Below are 14,774 nucleotides of genomic sequence, written 5' to 3'. Positions count from 1 at the left end.
ACAATTTGTCTATGGTTCATTTTCTTCGAAATACTACAAAGTATAGTTTATAGTTAGTTAACTAAGAAAACCCATATAATAGTCACAAATTTTAGTTTTAAATTATTGAGACTTTTTGTAGCTGCAAAACCATAGCCCTTTACAGTTTTGTTGTAGTGACTTTACACAACTAGTTATGTTTTATGTTGTTCCAAACATTTATGAGACTCTGATTTCGTCTTATTGCTTGCATCCTCTAGGTAACACATGACACATGTACTAATCCTATCGAATGGTGTGAAAGAGAAGTAGATAACTATATAACAGTATGAAAGAGAGGTATACGATTTAATTGTAGAATTTATTGGAGTAATCTTGGTTTGTTTTTCAATCCTTTGACAAAAAGAAGAGAAAAGTTTGTTCTCAATCTAACTGATGTACAAAAAGAAAAAAAAAATCTCAAAAGAAACCTTTGCGCGTGCCAACCGTAGTAAAACGCATCTAATATTCTCACACCCTACAAAAGATTCTCATGTGGCGAAGCAAATAAATCATTCATCAACACGACATTAACACGGCTTGGTTAGACATTATTAGTGAATAATTTATGAAGGAATCGGCCACGTATTACATTAACTAACTAAAACGAAAACAATCATGTCTCTACAAAAATCTGGATATCTTCGGACAGCTGATAAAAAACAAAACAAAAATGAATTTCTTATGACAGTTACTACGTGAGCCCATATGTCTTCTGCAGATTTCAGCCTATTAAAACACATATAGTTTTTTATATGATGATGATATGCTTGGAGAGATGTCGTTATTGAGATTAATTTGACTCTTCTTCATAGTGTAGGCGATAAAATACATAAACAAGAAGATTTGTCCACAGAGAGTTGTGGTGAGTCATAGGTAGGACCAACAGCCGTACGAGAAAAAGCTTATAACAGTCGAGTGTCAGTTGGTCAGCAAAAGGTTGGGACCCACAACTTCCTCAACTTACAACAGTTGAAAAAGACAATGTACCACGTGTCAGTGACGTGGTCCAACTGCCAATAACTGACACCAACCTCCACCATATCCAATAAACTACATCTCTTAATCTCTGTCTGTGCGCATTTATATATACCTTTTTATCGATTAAAAGGTTTCATATTGGTTTCATTTGAACAAAAAAAAGGTTTCATATTGGTTAGATATTCTCTCTTTGTAAATGCACAATCCCCCATGTTAAATATTGTGTATTAGTGGATATAGTTAGGTATCATTGGCATAATTTTCACTATACCAGTTGAAACTAAAAAGATCTATTGAATTAAAATGTTGTTGGTGTTTGTTTCGTTTTGTCATAACGTTTGTTACTATGAAATAAAAATATACTAACATTGAGATATATTTTTAATTTTTCAGTAACAAAAGAATATCACACTGAATTATAGAAAATCTTTGAAGTAAAGTGTTTTGCCAGGAAAGAGTTTGTACTTTATAGTAAAGCATATGTAGATTAGAAGACATGATCAAGACCTACCATAAGATATTCATTATTCAGATCTCCGCCTGAAGACCACATTTCTTTTTTAATCAAGACCATATTTCTTAGTTATAAAAATGGGAAAATTGTCATTTAAATCACGAACTTTCAAATTTGGTTGAAAAAAACATGAACTTTCACTTGAACCATTTAAAGCACCAACTTAATTTGACTAACCATTTTAAACATCAATTTAGTTTGACTAAACCAAATTAAGCACGACGTTAACTCGGATAACGGAATGATTAAACGAAGTTAAATGTCGTCTCTAATTTTTGTTAAGTCCAAAAGGACGTCGTTTAAAAATCTTTTAAAAATATGCAACTTAATGGAATCGAACTCATGACCATAGACACACACAAATAAGGCTCAAACCACTAGACCACTTAAATTTTTCTTAACATGATTAACTAGTAATAGTTATTATTGTGAAACCTCCAAATCATCTTCTTCAACCCTAAATCCCTAAATAATTTTATAAATATTAAAACTTGTAAATAAATTATTAACTATTCAAAAATTTGTGAACATTATTAAAAAATTAAAACTTATAATAATTATTAACTTAATTTAAATATTAAGTTTTATTTACAAGTATTATTGAAAATACTACTTATAAATAACTATATGATACTAAATGATTTTTAATTATAATTTTTAATTAATAGCAATACTAAATGATTTTGAATTATGATTTTTTAATTATAATTTTTCATAATACTAAAATATTTTTAATTAAAAATCACAATTAAAAATCATTTTGTTTTATTAGTAATTAAAATTATAATTAAAAATCATTTAGTAATTAAAATTATAATTAACAATCATTTAGTATTACTAGTAATTAAAAATTATAATTAATTATTATTATAAATCAGACAAGTTATTATTAACTATAATGTTTAATTATAATTTTTAATAATACTAAAGAATTTTTTTTTTAAAAAATCATAATTAAAAACCATTTTGTATTATTATTAATTAAAATTACAATTAAAAATCATTTAGTTATTTATACTCACAAAATTTCGAATAACTAATAAGCTATTTACAAGTTTTAATATTTATAAAATCATTTAGGGATTTAGAGTGGAAAAAAATGATTTGGAAGTTTCATAATAATAAGTATTAGTAGTCAATTAAGTTAAAAAAGTGCAAGTGGTCTAGTGGTTTGGGCCTTTCAATGATAGTGTCTTTGGTCATAGGATCGATCCACCCGGATGTGATATTTTAAAAGATTTTTAAACGACGTCGTTTTGGACTTAACAGAGATTAGAAACAGCATTTAACTCGGTTTAATTATTCCGTTACCCGAGTTAACGTCGTGCTTAATTTGGTTTAGTCAAATTAAACTGATGTTTAAAATGGCTAGTCAAATTAAGTTGGTGCTTTAAATGGTCCAAGAGAAAGTTCGGGCTTTTTTTCAGCTAAATTTGAAATTTCGTGATTTAAACGATAATTTTCTCTTATAAAAATATGGTTCTTACGCATTTTGAGTTTAATCAGCCGTTGACATGCGACAATAATAACCAATCCATACGGCGCGACGTCAGATACTACCATCAGATGAAATGGACATGGATTTTTCACACATTAAAATAGATAGATTGGTGTTAAAAAAAAAGAGTAGTAGATTAAAGTTTTATTAGAAAAGAAAACACTAAAAGTAAGTATATATATGTCTAAACACATTATAGTAGTATTGTAACATCCCATAACAAACAAGTATTTCAGAATAAAACCTCTTAATTAAAATATATATAAAAAACTTCTTATTTTACAAACAGCAAATTAACGTGTGTGTCCATATTTTGTCGACAGGTTCTTTTAAAAGGGCATTGATTAGCTGAGCCAAAAAGAAAAGAAAATGCAACATTTGACCGTTGAATTTTGGTTAACACGACGCGTGGAGTAATGTATCATGTAGGGTAACACTGTTGGGAGTGACCTTCGAACTCGGTAAGAAAGTCACAATCCATACTCCTGCGTTGCTGTGGGTTGCATTGTCACATTCCATACTTCTAAAATCATTATAATAAAATAATGGAAATCTTAGAGAAAGTTGACGTGGTGAAACCATCGTTCAAAATTCTTATTTACCGTTGTTGGATTTTAAATGTAAAAACAATTTTATTTATTAACTAAAATATCCTAAACTTATGGAATGACTACACTAATTTTTTTCAAAAGAGATGCAATAATTTTTATTCCAAATATTAAAATGAGGTTCAAAACATTATCTGATATTCACGTACTCACACAAATTTAGTATCGTGGAATTTATTCAAATTTGAATTGTTTAATTTTTCAAAATTCTACTACTGCTAAACCATCAATATGTGGTTAGCAAAAACTATCTGTGATACCACAAAAAATGTAAAGTACGCCGCCACTGAAATTTACATTTTAAAAAACTGGCATTTGCTTTTAGAATCCAACAACAGTAAATAAGAATTTTAAACAATGGTTTTGGACTTTACATCTACGTTTAATAATTATAATTTTTATATTAATGTATTTGATTAGTCTTTCTTTTAAACTTTCCTTTTCTGGACTTTTCTTTATGTTTCTAGTTTTGGTATTTAAATTTTCAGATCACAAAAATATTAAATGTTCAATAAAAAGATATGCGTGTTTAATGGCAAAACTGCTAAGCTAAACACATGCAATGTTAACAATTTTCCTCGATCATGTCCACCATCATTTTAAATGCTTTAGATTTTTAATAAATGCCTATCATTAAGAGTATATATATATATAATCAACATAAAAGATATTATAATGTTAAGTATAAATAAAAATATACAATCTGGCTTATAGTAATTTTAGTTACCACAAAATATCAATACTCTTATATAATTTACAAAAGCTACATGCATACTCAAATATTTCTTTAGAGTCTTTTATTGTTAAATGCAAAGGTATATATTTTAAAAAATGTAAAAAATAAATTTAAGTTAATTAGGTAGCCAAGGGAAAATGTCACTCTTCATCTTCTCTTATAAATTGCTTTCATTTTCCTTCTCCCTCATCACCAAGTACATGTTTGGTTTTGAGATAACATAATAGAATCTGTTGGACTCAAAATATTGTACTTATCTCTTTACTTTTGGTAAGATAAAAACCAAAGCTTCAAGGATTCTCTGTTTCAAAGCTTCTGAGTTTTCTCTTTAGCCCTCCTGTTTCACTGTTTGCTCATGTCTCTCTCGTCCTGGTACCCACCCGCTCTGTCTGTGTGTTTCAGGAAAAAGGAAGAAGATGAAGTACGTGCTCGTAACAGGAGGTGTTGTGAGTGGATTAGGAAAAGGAATCACAGCGAGTAGTATTGGTGTTCTTCTTCAATCATGTGGTCTTCGTGTTACTTGTATCAAAATAGGTGATCTTTTTTTATTTCATTGTGTTCAATATAGTGATGTTTCCTTAAAGAGCACTCAATTTTTTTTTCTTATACTCATCTCTAGATCCTTATCTGAACTATGATGCTGGAACCATATCTCCTTATGAACATGGCGAAGTGTTTGTCTTAGACGATGGCAGTGAGGTAAATAAGAAACAAACTCGCTTATATTCTTCTTCTACCTTTTTTTGGATTTAGAGATTTAAAAGACATTTGTTTGATGGGTTTGGACAAAAGGTGGATCTTGATCTTGGAAACTACGAGAGGTTTCTAGGTTGTACATTAACCCGAGATAACAATATTACTCTTGGAAAGATTCAGCAGGTTAAGTACAGAATGTTCTGTTTTTGTTACTTAGGATCTATCTTCAACAACTCACAAAACATCTATTGTTGTCACAGCAAGTAATGGATAAAGAGAGGAGAGGAGATTACTTAGGAACTACAGTTCAGGTAAATAATAGAAAGTTCTAACATTTTTCATTTTATTTTTTTTATAAGCTAGAGTTATAAGTTTTTGTTTGAATGAAGGAGTTATAAGTTTTTGGTTGGTAATGAAAATAGATTGTTCCTCACGTCACTGATGCAATAAAAGAATGGGTGGAGAGAGTTGCCATGGTTCCTGTAGATGGAAAGGAAGGTCCTCCTGATGTTTGCATCATCGAATTAGGTGGAACCATAGGTACCCCCCACACACACACACACAAAAAAACAACATCGAAATGTTTGCTTCTTCTGCTATCTAAAGAGAGAAATCTTTGTGTTTTTGTAGGAGATAATGAATCCAGGCCTTTCACTGATGCACTTAGCCAATTATCATACAGTGTAGGTGAGAAAGTTACCTTCTGTAACATCACTGGCAATTTTTTATTAGTTCCACTTAAATCTTCATGCACCACCAGTAAAAGACTACATTCGTATTTTTGCTTCAATCAGTTTTTGCTCTTTAATTTTCTTGTATTTTTTCGAGTTTTGTTTGGAGTTTTTTTTTCACAACATATCTTAAGAGATATCTATGATCTATCTAATTGAAATTGCTTTAATGTTCAGGACCTGAGAATTTCTGTCTGATCCATGTCACCCTCGTGCCTGTGCTCAGTGTTGTTGGCGAACAGGTATGTATATATATTTACAGAAATGAAGTATCATATGTCTCGAAACAAACTTACATTTGTTTTGATAATTTTACTTCAGAAAACAAAGCCAACACAACAAAGCGTTAGAGATCTACGAGGACTGGGCTTGACACCTGATATTATAGCTTGCCGAAGCACAAAGGTTTACTTGTTCATCTTGGTGTCATCTCCTCTTGTTCTATGATACATAACTAAAACTCTTATAATTCTCTCTTTTTTATTTTCCGGTAGGTACTTGAAGAGAATGTAAAAGAAAAGCTATCTCGATTTTGCCATGTTCCGGTATGATGGGTTCCCTTGTTGTCTTGTTTACTTGAAATATCAGGACTTCTTGTTTTTCTTTTCTAATCAGCTTCCATACTTGTTATTTTCAGATTCAGAATATCTTCTCTCTCCATGATGTTCACAACATCTGGCACATTCCCTTGTTGCTCAAGGTATCATTATTCAACAACCAGGTTATCTTATAAGTTATTAAGAAAGTCAACACTTCTCTCTGTTCCTTGAAACAGAATCAGAAGGCTCATGAAGCAATCTCAAAAGTCCTGAACCTTGCTGGTATTGCTAAAGAACCTTCTTTAGAGAAATGGGCTTCAATGGTGGAAATTAGTGACAACTTACATGTACAGGTTGGTCTCAACTCCCCCAAACAAATCACACAGTATATTATTATAGCCTCTCATGTCTCTTTCTTATACCACCGAGTCAAATTCGTACAGGTGAGAATAGCTGTCGTGGGGAAATATACAGACCTCTCAGATGCATATCTATCAGTCTTGAAAGTAAATACATCACTTTCTCTCATGGCACATTATTCTTTTGGTGTCGTAGAGTTCTCTACCTGAGTCTGATCATTGCTTTTTGATTTGGTTATATATAATTGTTTAGGCCCTCATGCATGCTTCTGTGGCTTTTGGCAAAAAACTTGTAGTTGATTTGGTTCCATCTCCTGATCTTGAGAAAACTACAAAGAAAATGGTAAAAACAAATCCGGATTAATTGCATTAATGCTTATTTCTCTGTTCTTGAAAAACTCTAAAACATGGATCGGTTTTTTCTTTTTGGGCAGAACTTATCCGCATACAAGACTGCCTGGAAGTTACTGAAGGTTTGTTTTAACGTTTTTTCACTGTTTTAATATTCCTGAGAAGCCTCAAGAGTTTTTGTTTGTTCTTCAGGGCGCGGATGGAGTTCTTCTCCCTGGAGGGTATGGTGAGAGAGGAGTGGAAGGAAAGATTCTTGCAGCAAAATATGCTCGAGAAAACAACATCCCTTTCCTAGGTATCTGTCTTGGGATGCAGGTCGCTGTCATCGAGTTTGCACGCTCAGTTATCTGCTTGCCTGATGCAAATAGCACAGAGTTTGAACCTGAAACCAAACATCCATGCATCGTTTTCATGCCTGAGGGCTCCACGACTCACATGGGAGGCACAATGCGACTAGGCTCGAGAAGAGCTTACTTCCATGTCAAGGAAAGCATATCTGCAAGACTGTAAGAAACCATCATCGATCCAAAATCACTCGGTGAATGCTAGAATGTTATTTATGTAAACTCTATCAAACTTGTTCTTGCAGATATGGGAACAGAGAGTATGTTGATGAGAGGCACCGCCATAGATACGAGGTAATGAAATTTTAACACACATTTCGGTTTCTTGATGTACAAGAAGCAAACTTCTTTTCTTGCAGGTGAATCCTGATATGGCTCTATGCCTTGAAATGGCAGGTCTCTCATTCGCTGCAAAAGATGAAACTGGCAAACGCATAGAGGTTGGTTTTGTCTCTACTTTAACCCAACTTAAACTCGGTTTTGTTATATGAATCTTTCTTCTCTGTTGGTGGAATTGTAGATTATTGAAGTTCCAAGTCACCCTTTTTACATTGGTGCTCAATTCCATCCTGAGTACAAATCTAGACCCGGGAAAATATCTCCTTTGTTCTTAGGTCAGAGTTCCTGTTATGACATCAAGCAAAAGCTCCAAACATTATTTATCTGCTCAGCAATTTTGATACAGCACAAAATAACAATTCCTATTTACAGGACTAATCGCAGCATCATGTGGTGAGCTAGATGCAGTCCTGAGTCCAGTCTCCATTCAGCAAGACAACAACCAACATGTGGTACTTGGCAATGGAACAAAGGTTGATCCAATAAATGGCTTGTGTAATGGAACCAACAAGACATCTGACAGAAACGGCTTGTCCGAGGTAAGACATAACAGTGGCTCTTAAGACCATATAATTTGATTTTTTTAATATTTTTATTTATTGATATACTTTAAAAGTGAGAAGTCTTGAGATAAACCAACCTAACTGACAAATGCTACATCTGCAGAATTCAGGTAAAGCAGTCTAACCAATCTGGCCAGAATGATTAGGATTCAAAAGGTCTGAAACAGATGATTTTCAAAGCTCGTTGTGTACTCTGCTTTTTCAAGTGATATGTTTAATAAACTAAACAAATCTTGTAAATGTTTTTGACAACTATTTATATGGCTTTAACATTTTCAATACAAAGGATACAGTTGTGAAACTCTCAAGTGTAAAATCCACACTCACATCCCTATGTTGAAATAATTGGTTAAACATAAAACATAAAACAAATCATAACACTCATGCAAGTTTCATGATCTTTGACTTTGAGTATAGAGAAGCAAGAAATGGTGAAAAGTAGGAGAAAAACAATTTCAAGAATAAAAAGAAATTTTCACTTTACTATATACACTTATTAAGACTATTATTTATCAAAGTTTGGATCAACCATAATAACTTGAATTACTATGAAATTATGAAGGAAAAAAGCACAAATACAGTGTCAATTTTTACTTGGCTACATGGTCGTTTTAAAACCACTTGCACTCGTAAACTCCATGGACACGACTTTCTCAAAAAAAATTCATGGACATGAGAGTGTTAGAAGATAGAACTTAGAACTCAAATAGATACTTTATTTATTAGATCAACATTGAGTTACACTAACACGAGATATATTTTATTAAACTTCCATAAAATACTAATAATTTATATCATCGAGCACACATGATCATCCATACGTAGTTTATTCCAAGGGATACTTATCATAAAAACGGCGGCGATAACCTATAGAATCACTCAGGTGGCGGCGTGAGGAACGGCAGGGGAGGAAAGGTAACGCCAGGTAAACCGGGAAGAGATGCCGGAGGTGATGACTGCGACGGTAACGGAAACGGAAAACGTGGAACGTTTCCAGGGAACGGAGGAAAAAGTGTCGGTAACGGAGGAACGCCGGTAAAAGGCAATCCAGGTGGAAACAGGTATTTCATTTCATCGGTAGGCTTCTGATCATTGAGGTGGCGAGCTACGGTTGTTTCCGGCGTGAGGTGGAAGATCAGAACTAGGGTTAGGGCTAAAGTGGTTACTGAAGAAGTCATTTGTTTATGTGTTTTTTTCTTTCTTGTATGCTTCTTTCTGTTGCAAAAGCAGATGTTGAGTATGAGTATATATATAGGCTACTTTTTTCACACGACTTGTTGAACATTTAATTTATTTTACCAACCATGTACCTGCATATTGTAAATTGCAGTAATTTTAATGGAAAATTAAACCGTTTATATACATACACATAAGAATTAATTGGTGCCAAATATGTGTACCATTCAAAACTAGGTGGACTGATTTAACAACTACAATGCATGTGTATCGCATGTTGGCTGTTGCATACTTTCCAATAAGAAAGTCACTTAACATGATAATTGGTTGAGGAAAAAGAGAAACATGAAAATTGACTAATTAAATCTGATAAATACGGAGGCATGCCTATGAACATGTGTCTCCCATGCAGGTTGGTTAGAGCTCATTGAATTCGTCTGATTATATCAAAATTGACTGTATGCTTACATATTTACATATTACTCTTTAACATTTACATTTCACTATCTTATTTATTGCTTTTTGTCATCTGAAATCCTTTTGTAAATAATTTCTGATAGCTATTTTTTTGTTTCTTACAATGTTAGACACGGTCAGTATTGTTGTGTGGTAGTAAATGTATGTCAAGTTAATGAGGATTAAAGAGAAAAAGTGTGATTGTATAAGTCAAAAGGCATTCTTAAGTGTGAATAGATGAGAGACTAAATTAAAGGCATAAACAAGAGCTGTAAATGTTCATGGCTGTGCATATGTGATGAATCGTTTTATTAATTGAGTTGTTGAATGGTATTACTGTATATAGTTCAGTTACTGATGTAGTTTGTTACTCTTACAAATTGCGTGTTAGACAGTAAATATTTTGCCTTTCCCAAGTATTTTCGTACTAACCTCTCTTTAGATCCTGCAGGTTGATCTCGCTCATGCATGATTACACTTGAGACAGCATGAACTGCCAATGAAGATTGCTTTGGTTTTGGGATTATGAAGTTGGTTAATCCAATTTTTTTCACAAGGCTCTAGCTAGCATGGTGGTGAAATGATCAATTAGGCCCTTTTTAGATTATAACTGAGCCAAGTCAATTAATTGGGCCAAGTTGATTTTCTTAATGGGCTTGTCAGAAGTTAAATCGCCGGTACGTTTGAATTTTGAGCGTTAAATCTTGTCGAGCGTTACATGCTCGACAAGTTATGGGAGTTTGAGTTTTGATGTAAATCACATAACATTTACTATAGTTTATTAGATATCATTATGTTCATCACATAGTCCAAGTAGTTGAGAATGCTTTAGTATTCTCTAATCTCTATATATGGCATTCCTTTTCAATGAGAAAAATCTCGTCGTTGCTGAAAAGTTTGAAGAAGTGGCTTCAAATTAATCTTCATGGAAGAGAAATTACAATAACTAATGGAAAGACAAAGCAATGTGGTCTTTGATCTACATCATTGGATAAATCGTTCTCCAAAAGTTTATGTAATACACACATTGAAAGAAACACACAACAAAGCTTGAGATGTAGTGGGTTGGACAATCTCCATGTTAATGTTTATAGAAAACATATTTTCAAAAATGAAAAAAGGTTGTACTATAATAAAAGAGTTCAGTCAACTAGTAGTAAAGTGTTGGCCATAGAGTGAAACCCACGTAGAAAACTTTTTGCCGACAAATCAGCAACGAGTTTGTCGGTTCTCACAGCTGCCGGAGCTTCCGTGTTCCAATCACCGCGTCGCTTATTTTGTCTTGTTGCAATCTCATTCGCTCCCCTATTTTTCTTTTATTAAAAGTATCTCAATCAATTTTTCAATTAGATCTTTTGTCTCTCTCTCCTTTCTCGTGTCGTGTGTTCCGTTGTTCGCTTTCACCGTAAAGGCTCCTCCTCTGCTTCTCTATTTAATTTCCTCATTTCTACGTCTCTCTATCCCCTTCTCCACTTGAAAGATTTAAGTTCGAATCTTTCTTAGTGGGAAGAGAATCTCTCTTTCTCTCTAGTGTCTGATAGATAAATGGCTTTTCTGATTAATTTTTGAATTTGTGAATAACCAACCTTTTTACGCTTGCTTGATTGCTCTTCTGTTTTTGCTTTCTGGTCAAGTACAAATTCTACAACATTTTTGTTTCTGTTTCCAAATGCAACTCTCGCATGTTTAGGCTGAAACTTTGCTCTGTGTCGGTGTGTTGTTTTTTTTTCTTTGTTTCCTAGTTATTATGCATTGTAATATTTATTCATTTAATGACCGACCGACAGCATCTAAGCCCAAATTAGAGTTACTACTTCCCAGTGGCTTAAACACAAAATAGTGAGAGAGAGAGAGTTTTCTAAACATTCGAGTTCTTAATCTCTTGCAGCTGAACTGAGACTAGACCGTGTGACTTTCATAAACAAAATGCTGAATCTTGGTAGAGCAAGAATCCAAGGGAGGCAAAACAGATCCATGTCTTTTGAAGGTGAGAGAGACATGTACACAGAGTAGTACTAATGCTTTTCATCCACTGAAGCTTCTTCTATCGCTTATCATTGGCTTTTCATACTTTTTTGTGTTTCTAATTCTGGATTCGAAATTTACTCTTCTTGGTGTTTTTTTTTGGAGTGTAGGATTAGATTACGCAGACCAGAAGAAGCACAACGATTGCACCGGGAAGATTGTTTTGGCTATTTCCCTTACAGCAATGTGCATTTTAGTGCTCAAGCAGTCTCCAACTTTCGATACCCCAAGCGTGGTTATTATCACTTCTCCTAATATTCTTCAATACAGTTTCTCATTTCTGTACTAGTCAAATGTTCCTGAGTGGTTTGTATATTTCCTCCCATCTTTTTCAGTTCTCTCAACACGAGCCTGGAGTTACCCACGTTCTAGTCACTGGCGGTGCTGGATATATCGGCTCTCATGCAGCTTTACGCCTTCTACAAGATTCATACCGCGTAACCATCGTGGTATGTTATAATAATATCTCCGTTTGGGCTTTTAATCAAATCTATGCTCTTCTTGTGCTCAGTGTTTTCATCGCTCTTTGTGTGTGTGTGTGTCTTGGCAGGACAATCTATCACGTGGCAACCTCGGTGCAGTAAAGATACTCCAGCAGCTGTTTCCTGAACCTGGAAGGCTTCAGTTCATATACGCTGATCTCGGAGATGCACATGCTGTATCCTTGATTCTTGTTCTAGATATTATTATCCCCTGAAAAAACGAATAGCAATCTTTTTTTTTTTTTGGTTTTTCTTAACAAGAAGTTGTCTCAGGTAAACAAAATATTCTCAGAGAATGCATTTGACGCCGTGATGCATTTCGCAGCTGTTGCTTATGTTGGAGAAAGCACACAGTTCCCTCTCAAGTGAGTAGAGTAATCATCAAACAAGAATTTTTAACTTGAATATACTTATATAGCAGCTGGCTAATGTTATGTTCATTTTGCAGGTATTACCACAACATTACATCAAACACATTAGTAGTTCTAGAGACAATGGCTGCTCATGGTGTCAAGACTTTGATATATTCGAGCACATGTGCTACTTATGGAGAGCCTGAGAAGATGCCAATAACAGAGGAAACTCCTCAGGTTCCTATCAATCCATATGGAAAGGCTAAGAAGATGGCAGAAGATATCATCTTGGACTTCTCCAAAAACTCCAACATGGCGGTTATGATCCTTAGATATTTCAATGTGATAGGGTCTGATCCTGAGGGAAGACTGGGCGAAGCTCCAAGACCAGAACTCAGAGAGCATGGAAGGATCTCTGGTGCTTGCTTTGATGCTGCACGAGGCATCATCCCCGGTCTACAGGTAATTATTAGCACTCTCTTTGATATGTGTCATCAAATTCATTACATAGACCAATCCTTGTAGATGTTTGTCTTTAATCCATAGATTAAAGGAACAGACTACAAGACCCCTGATGGGACTTGCGTACGTGACTACATAGATGTCACAGACCTTGTTGATGCTCATGTTAAAGCTCTTGAAAAGGCCAAACCTAGCAGACTTGGAATCTTCAATGTTGGTACCGGGAAAGGTATGCAAAATGGATATCTCGGCAAAAGCTTATATAAAAATAAAAGTGATGCTAATTTTTCAGAGAATGTGGTTTGTGTGAGCAGGTAGCTCGGTGAAGGAGTTTGCGGAGGCTTGCAAGAAGGCGACAGGGGTTGATATAAAGGTCGATTACTTGGAGAGACGGGCAGGAGATTACGCAGAGGTTTACAGCGATCCAAGAAAGATTAGAGAGGAGCTGAATTGGACAGCTAAGCACACAAATCTTAAGGAGAGTTTGGAGACTGCATGGAGATGGCAAAAGCTTCATCGCAATGGCTATGAATCTTCTTCTTTTTCTTCATTGTTCTCTGCATACTGACCCTTTTCTCTGTATTGATCCGTGATGATTGATCTTCTAGGACTCCTTTCACTGGTTGATGATGATAGCTAGAGATTAGAGTCTAGATGGTAGTGAAGGGAGTAGAAGATGATGATGTGTTTCTTACTTATTATTATCCATATGTAGAAATATGGATTGTTTAATAAAGGTTTTAGGTTAATTCTAGGAGCAGCAACTCATTCGACGTTTTGCACCTGTTTGTAAAAGGTTACCTCTCAAATATATTATTGTGATTGAGGTTGATCGAGTTCATGTCACCTCTTGTGTTTTAGCTCATAAGCACATGTTAGAAGTGTGATAGTTTCAGCTTGCTATTTAAAAAAAAAAAAAGAATATGAGATACATGAATGGATCCAGTGAATGGGATTAACCAATGTTTTTGTAAGGAATTAGTACACCGTTACTATCAACTAACTTTTCCAAAAGTACATGAAGTTTTCACCGTAAGTAACGTGAATATTATTTGCAAGAGCTGCTAAGATCATTAGCAACCTACAATCACCACACAAGTTTTCACATTTACGGCCATATACAGAAAGCTAAGAAAGCAACTGCATGTGAGTTAAGCGACCGCAGTTCTAGTTACCTTAAAGATCATGGATTAGTACGGGTTAATAACATTTAACCCCTTAAATTACAAAATCTTATGTATAAGAATTACATTTCTTTGCGAAGTACTAAATCGATACGATTATTTTGATTAGGCCTCACGGGGCGAAATAACGAATCAGGTTCCTCTAATGGGCTTTTTTTAGTGATATGAGCTTTGGACTGTCTTATCCTAGTCGATCAGAAACTTGAGGATTCTTTTCGTTGGCAAATTGGCAATGCAAGTCAGTTTTAATCACTGAGTTAGTGTACTGCAGTCAGTTCAACGAGCAATGCCTAAACAAACTTTTTTTATAAGGCCTAAACAAACTTTAAATCTATACTCATTTATAAATATAATTAAAT

General features: G+C 34.2%; 3 protein-coding genes across 5 annotated transcripts; 2 read left to right on the top strand and 1 right to left on the bottom strand.

Moving 5' to 3' along the window:
* The first annotated feature begins 4,511 nt into the window (after positions 1 to 4,511).
* Positions 4,512 to 9,296, top strand: LOC108807261 (uncharacterized). Of its 3 annotated transcripts, none has more exons than XM_056987776.1 (21): positions 4,513 to 4,625; positions 4,758 to 4,889; positions 4,975 to 5,054; positions 5,148 to 5,234; positions 5,312 to 5,362; positions 5,474 to 5,591; positions 5,682 to 5,738; positions 5,960 to 6,024; positions 6,104 to 6,187; positions 6,277 to 6,327; positions 6,420 to 6,482; positions 6,558 to 6,674; positions 6,765 to 6,827; positions 6,934 to 7,023; positions 7,115 to 7,153; positions 7,224 to 7,537; positions 7,621 to 7,669; positions 7,735 to 7,815; positions 7,896 to 7,989; positions 8,087 to 8,253; positions 9,161 to 9,296. In XM_056987776.1, exons 2-21 carry the CDS (start codon positions 4,772 to 4,774, stop codon positions 9,170 to 9,172), a joined length of 1,800 nt encoding a protein of 599 aa, XP_056843756.1. In that variant the 5' UTR covers positions 4,513 to 4,625; positions 4,758 to 4,771; the 3' UTR covers positions 9,173 to 9,296. The 3 variants fall into 3 exon arrangements, 2 of the variants coding, with proteins under 2 accessions (XP_056843756.1, XP_018435026.2); XM_018579524.2 differs by lacking the exon at positions 9,161 to 9,296 and adding an exon at positions 8,381 to 8,585; XR_008935060.1 differs by lacking the exon at positions 9,161 to 9,296 and having other exon boundaries at positions 4,512 to 4,625; positions 7,772 to 7,815; positions 8,087 to 8,130.
* LOC108807262 (verprolin) lies at positions 8,973 to 9,494 on the bottom strand. Its single transcript, XM_018579526.2, has one exon. The coding sequence runs from the start codon at positions 9,453 to 9,455 to the stop codon at positions 9,153 to 9,155; it is 303 nt and encodes a 100-aa protein (XP_018435028.1). The 5' UTR covers positions 9,456 to 9,494; the 3' UTR covers positions 8,973 to 9,152.
* Positions 9,495 to 11,295: 1,801 nt separating this feature from the next.
* On the top strand, positions 11,296 to 14,089 carry LOC108805697 (putative UDP-arabinose 4-epimerase 2). Its single transcript, XM_018577632.2, has 9 exons — positions 11,296 to 11,314; positions 11,798 to 11,896; positions 12,045 to 12,169; positions 12,270 to 12,383; positions 12,485 to 12,592; positions 12,690 to 12,781; positions 12,865 to 13,231; positions 13,316 to 13,460; positions 13,546 to 14,089. The coding sequence occupies exons 2-9, from the start codon at positions 11,836 to 11,838 to the stop codon at positions 13,797 to 13,799; spliced, it is 1,266 nt and encodes a 421-aa protein (XP_018433134.2). The 5' UTR covers positions 11,296 to 11,314; positions 11,798 to 11,835; the 3' UTR covers positions 13,800 to 14,089.
* Positions 14,090 to 14,774: the final 685 nt, after the last annotated feature.

The sequence above is a fragment of the Raphanus sativus genome, chromosome 6, assembly GCF_000801105.2.
Source record: "Raphanus sativus cultivar WK10039 chromosome 6, ASM80110v3, whole genome shotgun sequence".
Taxonomy (NCBI): domain Eukaryota; kingdom Viridiplantae; phylum Streptophyta; class Magnoliopsida; order Brassicales; family Brassicaceae; genus Raphanus; species Raphanus sativus.
Note: the sequence above shows the minus strand (reverse complement) of the source record. Positions and strands in the feature narration are given on the sequence as shown.

What these genes read in the sequence shown, in the direction of transcription:
- LOC108807261 (XM_018579524.2), top strand. Translation starts at nt 4,772, where the DNA reads ATGAAGTACGTGCTCGTAACAGGAGGTGTTGTGAGTGGATTAGGAAAA. An exon ending in TCTTAGACGATGGCAGTGAG is followed by an intron (nt 5,055 to 5,147) that starts GTAAATAAGAAA and finishes TTTGGACAAAAG; the next exon opens with GTGGATCTTGATCTTGGAAA. An exon ending in CCAATTATCATACAGTGTAG is followed by an intron (nt 5,739 to 5,959) that starts GTGAGAAAGTTA and finishes TTTAATGTTCAG; the next exon opens with GACCTGAGAATTTCTGTCTG.
- LOC108807262 (XM_018579526.2), bottom strand. Translation starts at nt 9,455, where the DNA reads ATGACTTCTTCAGTAACCACTTTAGCCCTAACCCTAGTTCTGATCTTC.
- LOC108805697 (XM_018577632.2), top strand. Translation starts at nt 11,836, where the DNA reads ATGCTGAATCTTGGTAGAGCAAGAATCCAAGGGAGGCAAAACAGATCC. An exon ending in CATACCGCGTAACCATCGTG is followed by an intron (nt 12,384 to 12,484) that starts GTATGTTATAAT and finishes GTGTCTTGGCAG; the next exon opens with GACAATCTATCACGTGGCAA. An exon ending in ATCTCGGAGATGCACATGCT is followed by an intron (nt 12,593 to 12,689) that starts GTATCCTTGATT and finishes AAGTTGTCTCAG; the next exon opens with GTAAACAAAATATTCTCAGA.